The sequence below is a fragment of the Leucopleurus acutus genome (assembly GCF_964270905.1).
Source record: "Leucopleurus acutus genome assembly, chromosome: 4".
Lineage (NCBI taxonomy): Eukaryota > Metazoa > Chordata > Mammalia > Artiodactyla > Delphinidae > Leucopleurus > Leucopleurus acutus.
This window is the reverse complement of record NC_139146.1, coordinates 109,482,458-109,494,413: the sequence shown is the minus strand read 5'-3', so window position 1 is coordinate 109,494,413 and position 11,956 is coordinate 109,482,458. Positions and strand designations below refer to the sequence as shown.

General features: G+C 42.5%; 1 protein-coding gene across 1 annotated transcript; it reads right to left on the bottom strand.

Annotated features, from left to right (window-relative positions):
* Positions 1–446: 446 nt before the first annotated feature.
* On the bottom strand, positions 447–11,532 carry LOC309961138 (uncharacterized protein; the record flags this gene model as incomplete). Its single annotated transcript, XM_082838162.1, has 7 exons — positions 11,385–11,532; positions 11,166–11,289; positions 10,980–11,063; positions 1,098–1,239; positions 855–1,038; positions 637–760; positions 447–534 (listed from the first exon to the last, which is right to left on the bottom strand). The coding sequence occupies exons 1-7, from the start codon at positions 11,473–11,475 to the stop codon at positions 447–449; spliced, it is 837 nt and encodes a 278-aa protein (XP_082694288.1). The 5' UTR covers positions 11,476–11,532.
* Positions 11,533–11,956: the final 424 nt, after the last annotated feature.

Below are 11,956 nucleotides of genomic sequence, written 5' to 3'. Positions count from 1 at the left end.
GATTAAGTACTTTCCCCGAGGTTATAGGAATATAAAGGGTGGAATCTAGATTCGCATTGGGGTGGAAGGGGTTGGTCTCACTACAAATTCCCTGCTCTTCACCACTAAGCCTCAGAGGTGCGCATTGTCCAAAACCAAGGGTTCTATTTTCAGGGCTGAAGGCCGTGAGAGACTGAGGTAAACAATACCTGTTCCTTAACAGGTAGGAAGCTTTTTCGCATCGTTGGCTAAATCTACTTCATCTTTTAGGAACACACATTTACCCAGACTCATGACAGGCGGATGAGGATGGAAGGCACTAGAAATATCCTTCTGACCTTAACAGCAAATTTAATGGTGAAATTATAATGACTTTCAGTCCTGCAGCTAAACCGTGAGTTTCTCTGATAGAAAAAAAAGGAGGCAGATGACTGACTCTAGTCACACGTGTGAATAAAACCCATAACTCACTTGTTTAGCATCTTGTTGATGATTTTTTTAACCATGGGAGCTTCAGGGTTGAGACAAACTTCCTGACCAGTCTTGAGAGTGGCTCTGCAGAGAGAGGGGAGAATCCACGTGAGGTCGGGCTGGGGGTCGGGGTGGGGTCGTCGGGAAGGCGGGAGTGACAAGCACAGCAACAGCGGCGGCACTTACACGACTTCCGTTTGGCCGCAGTGGGGTCCCGGGGGCGTCACCTTCACGCTCTGGATGTTCTTGAGGTGAATCCCCTGCACGGTCTGCAGGCACCTGCAGCGCAGTTCGGTGACCACAGGCGCCCCTGCGGGGAGGACAGACTCGGTCAGGGGGCTGTCCCGTGACGGGCGCCCACCCACCCCCGTCCCGCCCTGGGGGTGCCGGGAGCCGGGTCTCACCTGCTGCGCGCCGGCCGGCGGCCACCAGGACCAGGAGCAGTAGCGCGGCGCGGAGGAGCCGGGCGGCGGCGGGGTTCGCGGCGCGGGCCATGGGGTTCAGCTCGGAGGGTCGCTGCCTGCGGCGGGAAGGCGGGCTGGAGGGCTGGCGGAGCGGATTCTGTGGCTCCCCGAGCCGGGCGAAGCCCTTTTATCGCGATCGGACAGGGGCTGGCAGCCCAGGGCCAGGGAAATTCCCCGACGCACTGGCGTTCCCGGGTCCGGAAGGAGGGCGCGGCCCCGCGGGCCTCCCGCGTAATCCGCGCCCTCGAGGAGGACGTGGGGTGTCGTCTCTGCGCCGAAATCCCCGCAGGAGGAGTGAGTCGCCTTGCAGGTGGTGGTGTCACATCTTAGAGGAGAACAGGCATCATGAGGAAAGGTAGTTAAGACTGAGGGGATTAAGGCGAGGGAGGAGGGAAGCAGAGAGAACTGGTTTTTCTTTTTTTTTTTTTTAAAGTTATTTCTGAGATATACATTTTAAAGTCAGAACTGATTTTTCATGTGTTACGCATACGTATCTTGGGGCTTGATGATTTTATTTACGTCTGCATAAATACACTCTGTTAAAACACGTCATCTCAAATTATTCATAAGAATGTTCCCTTATTTCCTGGTATTTACACACAAATCAATCAAACTTGGTGTCATATCATCCCGCAGTGGTGAGGGGATGACCAGGATCAAAAGTTTAATTCAGTGTTTAAATTAGAACGAAGTGTCACAATGCTACAAAGCTGCTTTCCCCTGTGAAATTTTGGAACTTCCAGAGCTCGAGTAAATCCATGAATACCACCTTTTTTTGTGTAGAGGGTGTTAATTAATCCATGAAATAAGGAGCGGGTGGTCATTTGGAGCTGTTGCAGGGAGGGAAAGCTGCGTGGGGCTCACAGGTACACAGTTTCTAGTTTTATCCAAGAACAAAATAGGTCATAGGAATCAGGAGGGGATGCCTAGTGTGAGTCGCACCCTTTGCTCATCTAAGCACAAAAAACATGTGTTCCTGTGAAGTATCTAAGAGCTAGATCGTGAATTTAAACCATTTACTTGTTTTACGATCACAAATCTCATTTCATTTCCATGTTATATGGACTTTTCTGCTTCCAGCGATTTGATTTCCCTCTAGAGAAGTAATTGCTGTCATATTTTATTTTTTTCTAATTTCTACTAAGACATTTCAACCTGTTAACTGGAGAGTTTATTATTGTGTAGTTTATTTTTCACCCTTAGTTTTAATGCCCTTAGTTGGATTATACTCAGGTAGGTTTCATATGTGAGAGGTGTGGGGATACCCAGTGGGAAGCAAGAGCAGGGAGGGGATGCTCCAGGGGTGGGTAGAGGCACAGAGCAGAACTCTGCTCCAAACTGCCTGGTGCATGACATTTAAACTGCCTGTGCCTCAGTTTCTCAACTGTAAAATGGAGATTAAGGGTAGTATCTACTTCAGCGGGTTGTTATGAATAAATGTGTTAGCATTTGAACACACCAGTACATATTAAATGCTATAAATAATTTTTAAATAAATAAAATAGAAATTGCTTTTTCTGTATTACTAAGCTGAAACTAACCTAGGGAGAAAATCTTTGTACAAAGAGAAAAGAATTATTGAAAAAAACAAAACAAAACAAAAACTCCTCCAATATAAAAGGTTGTTTTCTGTTTTTTTCTTTTTGTTTTTCTTAAGAGAAAACTTAGAATGAATTTTTTTGTATCATCTAGTTTAATTGCTGGGTAATTTCATAATTCTAGTTTTAGTCATTTCAACTACAAAATGTGAATAAAAGTAAAGATGTCCCATCTTGATTATTAGAAAAGAATATGAACAAGTAGATTATAAATAAAGATTTGTCTTTACATTTATTTTTTGTCAGTAATCATCTGTACAGTCCTGAGAAAAAGGACAGGAAATTAAAAAAAATTTTTTTTAAAGAGTAGGGAATGAAAGATGATCTAAAGTTTATAAAATATGAGTAACTCAACAATAATTGAGAATCTGTTTAGATATTATTGTTATTTTTTATTTTTCTGGGATTCTAATTGGAATACAGTTGACGCTTGAGCAACATGGGCTTGAACTGCACAGGTCCACTTATGTGCAGATGTTTTTCAATAAATATATTGGAAACATTTTTGGAGATTTGTGACAATTTGAAAAAAACTTGCAGGCTAACCGCGTAGCCTAGAAATGTCAAAAAAATTAAGAAAAAGTTTGGTATGTCAAGAAAGTATAGAATATATGTACATGTTAGTCTGTTCCTACATAGGCATAAGGTGAGTGATATTTAATATAAAGTTAGTGTGTTAGTTTTCTTCCTGTTTTATAACTTTGCTTTCATTACATTACCTTCATTGCATTACCATACAGTATGTCTTTCTCTTTCTTAATTGGGGAAACTATGTATAAGGCTATCATCACAGGCAAATTTTTTTTTAATTTAACAATATTTCTAATACTATGTTATGAATATGACTGTAATACTGTAGGCCATAAGATTGTTATAATGGTTCATTCATTAGTGTATAGGCTAGGCAACTGTGAAGCAATTGTAACAATTACACTAGGCTACCACAAAGCAATCATATTGCTTCTTCATTATTAGTGAATTAATTATTATATCTGAAATAAATATGAATTTCTTTTTTACATTATCTTTCATTTTTGATGAATCATGTTAGTAATACGTATAACATCTATAGTGTTTTGTATTAAATAAAACAATATTGATGGAGGTACTGACAGATGATTCATCTTATAAACATGACTTAAACTTACAGTATCAATAAATACAGTACAATAATGTAAATGTATTTTCTCTTCATTACGATTTTCCTAGTAATATTTTCTTCACGGTAGCTTACTTTATTTTAAGATACAGTATATAATACATATACAAAATATGTGTTAATTGACTGTTACACACTTTCCGCACTTTCACTGCCAAGGGCGCGGGTTTGATCTCTGCTTGGGGAATTAAGATCCCACAAACAGCAGGGTGTGGCCAAAACAAAACAAAACAAAATTTAAAAATTAAAAAATAAAAAGCAATAGTGTTCTGAAACCTACTAAACTAATCCCGTTCTTTCTTGTTTTAACAAGCATCTTCCCTAACTACTTGTTTTATAAGCTGAATGGCAGATGTATATGCCCAAACTTTCAACTAATACAATCACCAATTTAAAAAATATAGAGCCAACCCTAAAATAAAAACACAGGTTGCTAAATTTTATTTTGAGCTACCGTATTTACCGCATCTTGCAGATTTGATTGGCAGTATATAATCTGCCTTTAAAATCCAGAGTTGCTGCTGTATCCCGAGATGATGGAGCAGCAGGAATGGGCAGTACCGTCCTGCTCTCCCCACGCTGGCCTTGGGAAGTTGTGCCTACAACTGCTAACCCTATTTTGTCACAATTACTACTTTGAGTAGAATGAGTTTGGCTCCGAGGGGAGAAGAGGGAAGATGTTGGAGAAGTAAATCCCTGGATCCATCCCTTCTTCACTCCAGAGCGTTTCACCCAATGTCAACGTCATCCACCTGGTCCAGTCTCTAGTGCATTTGTCACTTCTGCCTGCCTTGAGCCCCTTCCCACTGCTCCTGGTTACAAAACCTTGGCTTTCCTGTGGGAAACATCTTTTCTTCCTCCCAATCTGGGTAGCTCAGGTAGGGTGACCCTGCTCCAAAGCTCCAGAAGTGAGCTGATGACTGAAAGTAGTATTGGTCAGTCCTTCCAGTTTAGGTCCAGCCCCCAGCCACTCTATAGGTGCAGGGGTGGGTGAGTGACCTAAGCCTAGTCAAGTCAGAAAAATCACTGGGGGACTTCCCTGGTGACACAGTGGTTAAGAATCTGCCTGCCAGTGCAGGGGACACGGGTTCGAACCCTGGTCTGGAAAGATCCCACATGCCACAGAGCAACTAAGCCCGTGCGCCACAACTACTGAGCCTGTGCTCTAGAGCCCGCGAGCCAAACTACTGAGCCCATGTGCTGCAACTACTGAAGCCCCCACACCTAGAGCCCATGCTCCGCAACAAAGAGAAGCCAACGCAATGAGAAGCCCGCGCACCACAATGAAGAGTAGCCCCTGCTCGCCGCAACTAGAGAAAGCCCGTGCGCAGCAATGAAAACTCAACGCAGCCATAAATAAATAAATAAATTAGAAAAATCCCTTTTTGTCAAGAAATTGCTTTAAAAAAAAAAACGCTTGCTTCCTGTTGGGTTATATCTAGTAGAACAGAAGCTTAGAGCTTTGCCAGTGGTTGAGAACAGGTTGCCTAAAATGAAGCCAGCATAGAGAAAAGCAGCCTGATCTGGAGTGAGATTGTTACTGAAGAGAATTTTTGAACTGCAACACCAAGCTTTATCGCACCTACTCATCAGTCTTTTAGTTTCATAGGTCAAATGCTTCTCCTCTTCATTAAGCTAATTTGAGTTAGGTTTTTGTTACTGACTCCACTTATGCTAGTTATCTTACTTATCTTACACCTAGGAGGGTGTTTCAACTCACATTTAATGTCTTTCTTTCTCCATTTGTTTCAGCATTTTCAACGATAATTTTCTCAGCATTTATAAGGTGGGAATGAAGTTTGGTGCTGGGGATATAAAGAGGAATAGGAGACTCTGCCACCCTCTAACTCTCAATGCAATAAGGGAAATGAATGTACAAATAGAATTTTTTTTTTTTTTTGGCCCCGCAGCCTAGTTCCCTGGGAGAGGGATTGAATTCGTGCCCCCTGCAGTGGAAGTGCAGAGTCCTAACCACTGGACCACCAGGGAAGGCCCAACAGACAGAAAATTTTTAGGAAAGCTTGATAAATACCATGGCAAACCATTCCCAAGGTATCAGGAGTGAGGAGGGACACCCAGTGCAACTCTTATATAGAGTGGCTTTATGAGAGACATCAGACAAGTTTTCCTAAAAGAAGTGCTCACTCACATTAGTCTTAAGGATAAGGAGTTTTCCAGGTAAAGGGGGAACACTGAGGGGTGGAAAACATTCCAGGACAGGGCCAAATGGGCAAAGGCATGGCTATTAAAAAGAGCATGGGAATACTGGGAGAGCAAGTGGCTCATGCAGATGGAGCTCACTCTGCGAGCAACGAGAGGGGAGAGACTGAGGCAGGAGCAGGTGGGAGGGCTCAGATACCGGAGGCCATGTGCCCATAGGATTCTGCTTGTCCATCAAGACCCAGTCTGGTGTTGCCTCCATCGGGAAGTCTCTACATGCACCTCAAGGTGTTTCCATAGCCCTCTTGCACGGACTACACCATGACCTTTATCAGCTATCTACCACGGGGAAGGGGAAAGGCTAGGGTAACCTAAAGCTTCACAGAGTGTGCGGAAAATGAGGGGTGGTAGATACTGGAAAAGATTAATAAGCAGAAACCTCAGTTAAATAGAGTTGAGAGACCAGAAGGGGGAGCTCTCACACCCTGGGACAAGAGCAGAGCCCAAGAGGAAGAAGAAAGACTCCTTTCCTGGCAAGGACATGATCAATGACAATCCGTGGACTCTGTTTACCATAGCCCCCCAACTTCCTTCTCCTATCTATAAAAGTGTTCCTTTTTTTTTTTTTTTTTTTTTTTTTTGCCGTACGCGGGCCTCTCACTGTTGCGGCCTCTCCCGTTGCGGAGCACAGGCTCCGGACACGCAGGCTCAGCGGCCATGGCCCACGGGCCCAGCCGCTCCGCGGCATGTGGCATCCTCCTGGACCGGGGCACGAACCGTGTCACCTGCATCGGCAGGTGGACTCTCAACCACTGCGCCACCAGGGAAGCCCAAAAGTGTTCTTCTTTTGCCACGTGGGGACTTGCACGCAGCTTGCCGTGGTTACAGATCCCCAATTTGCAGTTCTCTGCTAATCTCAAGTAAACCCATCTTAGCTGAAGAAATATCTGACAGTCTATTTGTGACGTCAAAAATATTAAATCAAAAGATATTTATGAAGCACACACAATATACAAGAGACTGTGGTCAGTTTTGCAAAAGACATATAGTGGGTAAAGCTGAAATATGAACTTCTTCACGCATACTTTCTTCTGCAATAGAGCTAGTCTTACCTTCTGTTCCTATAGTAAAGACAACCTGGTGGTTTCAAAGTCTATGATTATTTAAATTCATTTCAACTAACTCTGAATACCAACTAATATATTAGATTTGGGTGTTATTCCAAGACTTCTAAAGAATCAATTTCAATATAAGCTTTGTATTTCCATTTTCTTAAGATTGCTTTTTAAACTTTTAGAGAAGTAATTAAATTACATTACATATAGCATAAGCCAAAGAAAGACAGAAATGCCAAAATTACCAAAGAATACGTCAAGAAATAGATATAGGAAATGAGGAAATGTCTCTGTGGAAATGTTTTTTATCACACTTGGCTGTGATGGGCATGAAACAGCATGATGACCCTGCTTTGATGCTTCCTGTATTGTGGAAGCAAAATTTAGTAAGTTGAGAAATTAGTTATAAGCCACAGCACGCACATCAAGTACAGTGATATGTTACATATTTCAGCTAGGAAAGTTACAGTCTTCATAAAAATCTTGAAGATCGGAGAATATCTTCTGTAACCTTTCAGAATTTAAAAATCTGTTGATACATTCTTTATGGCTCATATATGCTCCCTTTTAGAAAATGTTATCTGTGTGTTGGAAAAACAAATGTGATTTATGCAATTGTTAGGTGAAGCATTCCTATGTGTTTTCTTCAGGCCAATTTGGTTGGTCATGTTGTTTAACTCTTCTATACTGTTACTGATTCTTTACTGCTTTGTCTATTAAGTACGGACAGAGGTTTGTTAGAATTTTTAACTATGACTGTGGTTTCATCTATTGCTTCTTTTAGTGTTTCTCTATTTTGCTTTATATATTTTGATAATATGATATTAAGTTCATAAAATTTTAGAATTATTTTTGTCCCTTGTAAAATTGCCACCTTTTTATTTTATATTTTTGGCCATGCCACAAGGCATGTGGGATCTTACTTCCCCAACCAGGGATCAAACCTGCGTCCCCTGCTTTGGAAGCACGCAGTCTTAACCACTGGACCACCAGAGAAGTCCCACCATCTTTTTATTTTAAATCAGCCTTCTTTGTCTCTGACTACCTCTTTCCTTAAGTCTTAACATATTAATTTGGTCTTAAGTATTCATTCATTATGTATTCATGCCAAGTTTCTTTCAGTTGGTTTTTACATGATATAATACTTTCAATTATTTTCATTTCAAGCAATCTGGGTCTTGATATTTAGAGTATGCCTCTTTTAAGCAACATAGATTTTTTTTGCCTTAATTACACAGCCTGGTAATTTTTGACTTTTAATTGGAGTGTTTATTCCATTTAAATTTACTATAATTCTTAATATAGTTGGATTTAAGTCTACTATCTTGCTATTCTAGTTGTCCTATCTTTTTAAAAATAAACTTTCAATTTGGAATAATTTTAGATTTACAAAATATTTGTATGGATAGTACAAGGAGTTCCTGTGGACCTTTTGCCCAGTATTTCCTAATGTTGATATCTTACATGATTATAGTACACTTGTCAAAACTAAGAAATTAACATTGGTACATTATTGTTGACTAAACTCCAGTCTTCCTTCAAATCTCATCAATTTCCATTAGTGTCTTTTTCCTATTCCTGGATCCAGTCCAGCACACCACATTGCATTTAGCCCTCATGTCTCTTTTTTCTCCTCTGACCTGTGGCAGATTCTCAGTCTTGTCTTGTCTTTCATGACTTTGACGGTTTTGAAGAATTCTCATTAGTTATTTTGTAGAATGTTCCTCCATTTGGATTTTTAGGATGATTTTTTTCACGATTATACTGGGGTTGTGGGTTTGGGGTGAGAATATCATGGAGATGAAGTGCCCTTCTCATCAAATCATATGGGGGAGGGGTAACATGATATTCACATGACGTAAGCGGTCATAATAACCTTGAGCTCTTGGTTAAGGTCTGCCAGATTCTCCACTGAAAGGATACTGTTTTTCCCTTTTCCTTATCTCTTTTTTGGAAGTAAGTCACAAAGTCCAGCCCAAACTCACGTGGTGAGGGGAATTAAACCCCACCTTCAAGAGGCTTTACTTATATTATTAGGCATTCTTCTGAAAGGAAGCCATCTCTCCCTGTGCCATCTGTTGTTTTGTTCCTTTATTCCTTAATTTTTGTCTACTTTTGTATTATTCACGTATTTTCTTTTATCCCATTTTATCCCCTTTTCAGAGTTTTAATCCAAAATTTTGCATTCCCTTTTTAATGGTTGCCCTAAAAAATTACTATATGCTTGCCACAGTATAATTTTCCTTAATACTTTCTCTAACAGTTGAAGAGATGTATCATATTCTAAATCCATTTATCTCCCTACCTATCATTTGTTATTTTTGTCATGTATTTTACTGTACAGTATGTATTTATCTCCATTGGTCATTATTATTGTTCAATAGCACAAATTGTTTGAGTTCTTAGGAAGAATCCATTTTTCTATCCTTTGCTCCCAGCTTCATTAAAAGGAAAAGAATTGCATAATTGTTTGAAAAACCACTACCATAACCATTTAATAGGAGCTCTTGTTGAAATATTGATAAAAATTCAACAGTTTATGAAGAAGTAGTTTTGAATAACAAATTGGTCAGTGTGAAAAACAGCAATATTTTATATAAAACTAGGATTCTCAAGGTGGTTGGGGAGGGTAGAGTGCCAAATACTCTTTCCTGAGTAACAGAAAAGTAAGGGAAGTAACAGCCAGAAGCAGGCATAAAGTTAGGTAGAACCTAAGTCTAACTGTATATTACCTTGGGGGCACCTAGGAGGAACCAAAGATCAAGATGAATAAAACAAAACCTAAGCATGTTATTTTTTTTTGCAAAACCTTTATTTTCGTGGCACTTAAAAAAATGTAGCAATAGTTTTAACTTCTCTGTTCCAAAACAAAGAGAAACACTATATAATGAACATTAAACAAGGCATTATGCCCTACAAGAAAGACATAAAATGTCCAAGGGAAGCTTCAACATAAAAATGTTGACCACATAAAGTGAGATCATTTCAATAAATAATAACTGACATTGTTTTAAACCAGTACAAACATAGATGTGCACACACTTTCCCTGATTCTAATAGTGATCTCACTGTCCAATTGCGTGGATCCCCTCTCCCACCCACTCCCTCCACCTCTATCACAGTGCCTGGCACTTTATGGTCTCCCAATAAATATCAGTTTAATGAGACATTTAGAACCCGTCATCCTCATATTAAATAACAATCAGGACTGAGTTAAGTTTGATTAAACACATTGAAATCTTTAAATACTAACATGTAAAATATTAAAATATGAGCTATAAAAATAAATAAATACATGTATAAATAAATAGAACTCATAAAAAATAGTCCAGCACATCAAGTCCCTTCTTGGTGTCCCCAGAAGCCAGCTGTTCTCTTCTTCATTTTCAGTTCCTACAAGAGCAGAGACCGCTCTTCAGGAAATGCCCTATGAGCTTCTTACTTCTCTCTAGGTCAGTTGGTGCTGCCCCTGTGATGAGAAAAGGGTTAGTGTTCAGGTGCTGAAGAAAGCTGCTTTTCTCTTTCAGGCCCTTGAGGCTTGAGGGACTTCTGCATGTAGACCCTGGCCCAGCTCTGCACTGAGAAAAGGGGTTAAAGACCTTTCACAGGTATCCTAGACTTGACCTCAGGGAGGTCTCACTGAAAAGTCCCTGCTCTTCACTAGTAAGCTTCAGAGGCCCATGTTGCCCAAAACCAGAGGTTCCACATTCAGGTAGAAACCATTGAGGAATGGAGGTAAACAATGTTTGTTCCTTAATGGGTCAGAAGCATTTTACCATCCCTGGCTAAATCTACTTTATCTTTTAGGAACATACCCACACTCATTTGAATAGGGATGGAGAGGGGGATAAGGACAGAGAGCCCTGGAAATACCCTTCTGACACAGAGCAGATCAAATTTAATGGGGAAATAATAATGATTTTCAGTCCTGCAACTAAACCATAGGTTTCTCTAATAGTATTTTCAGGAGGTAGATGCCAGTATTTGTGACCAATGGCTCTAGTTGCAAGTGGGAATAAAATCCATGACTCACTTCTTTAGCATCTTGTTGATGATTTTTTTAACCATGGGAGCTTCAGGGTTGAGACAAACTTCCTGACCAGCCTTGAGAGTGGCTCTGCAGAGAGAAGGGAGAATCCACGTGAGGTCGGGCTGGGGGTCGGGGTGGGGTCGTCGGGAAGGCGGGGGTAACAAGCACAGCAACAGCGGCGGCACTTACACGACTTCCGTTTGGCCGCAGTGGGGTCCCGGGGGCGTCACCGTCACGCTCTGGATGTTCTTGAGGTGAATCCCCTGCACGGTCTGCAGGCACTGGCAGCGCAGTTCGGTGACCACAGGTGCCCCTGCGGGGAGGACAGACTCGGTCAGGGGGCTGACCCGGGAATGGGCCCCCACCCACCCACGTCCCGCCCTGGGGGTGCCGGGCGCCGGGTCGCACCTGCTGCGCGCCGGCCGGCGGCCACCAGGACCAGGAGCAGTAGCGCGGCGCGGAGGAGCCGGGCGGCGGCGGGGTTCGCGGCGCGGGCCATGGGGTTCAGCTCGGAGGGTCGCTGCCTGCGGCGGGAAGGCGGGCTGGAGGGCTGGCGGAGCGGATTCTGTGGCTCCCCGAGCCGGGCGAAGCCCTTTTATCGCGATCGGACAGGGGCTGGCAGCCCAGGGCCAGGGAAATTCCCCGACGCACTGGCGTTCCCGGGTCCGGAAGGAGGGCGCGGCCCCGCGGGCCTCCCGCGTAATCCATGCTCTCGGGGAGGGGGTGGGGTGTCGTCTCTGCGCCGAAATCCCCGCAGGGGGAGTGAGTCGCCGGCATCCCTGGGGTACCGCCTGCGAGGGCGGCCGTGGGCTCCTGGCCACCCCTGGTCGCGGGCGGTGAGTGTCAGACTGGTTAGACCAATATAGGGACTGCAGCACAACTTTAAGGCGAGAGTTAACTTCTTCTTCTTTTTTTTTCTCTAAATTTATTTATTTATGGCTGTGTTGGGTCTTGGTTGCTGTGCACGGGCTTTCCCTAGT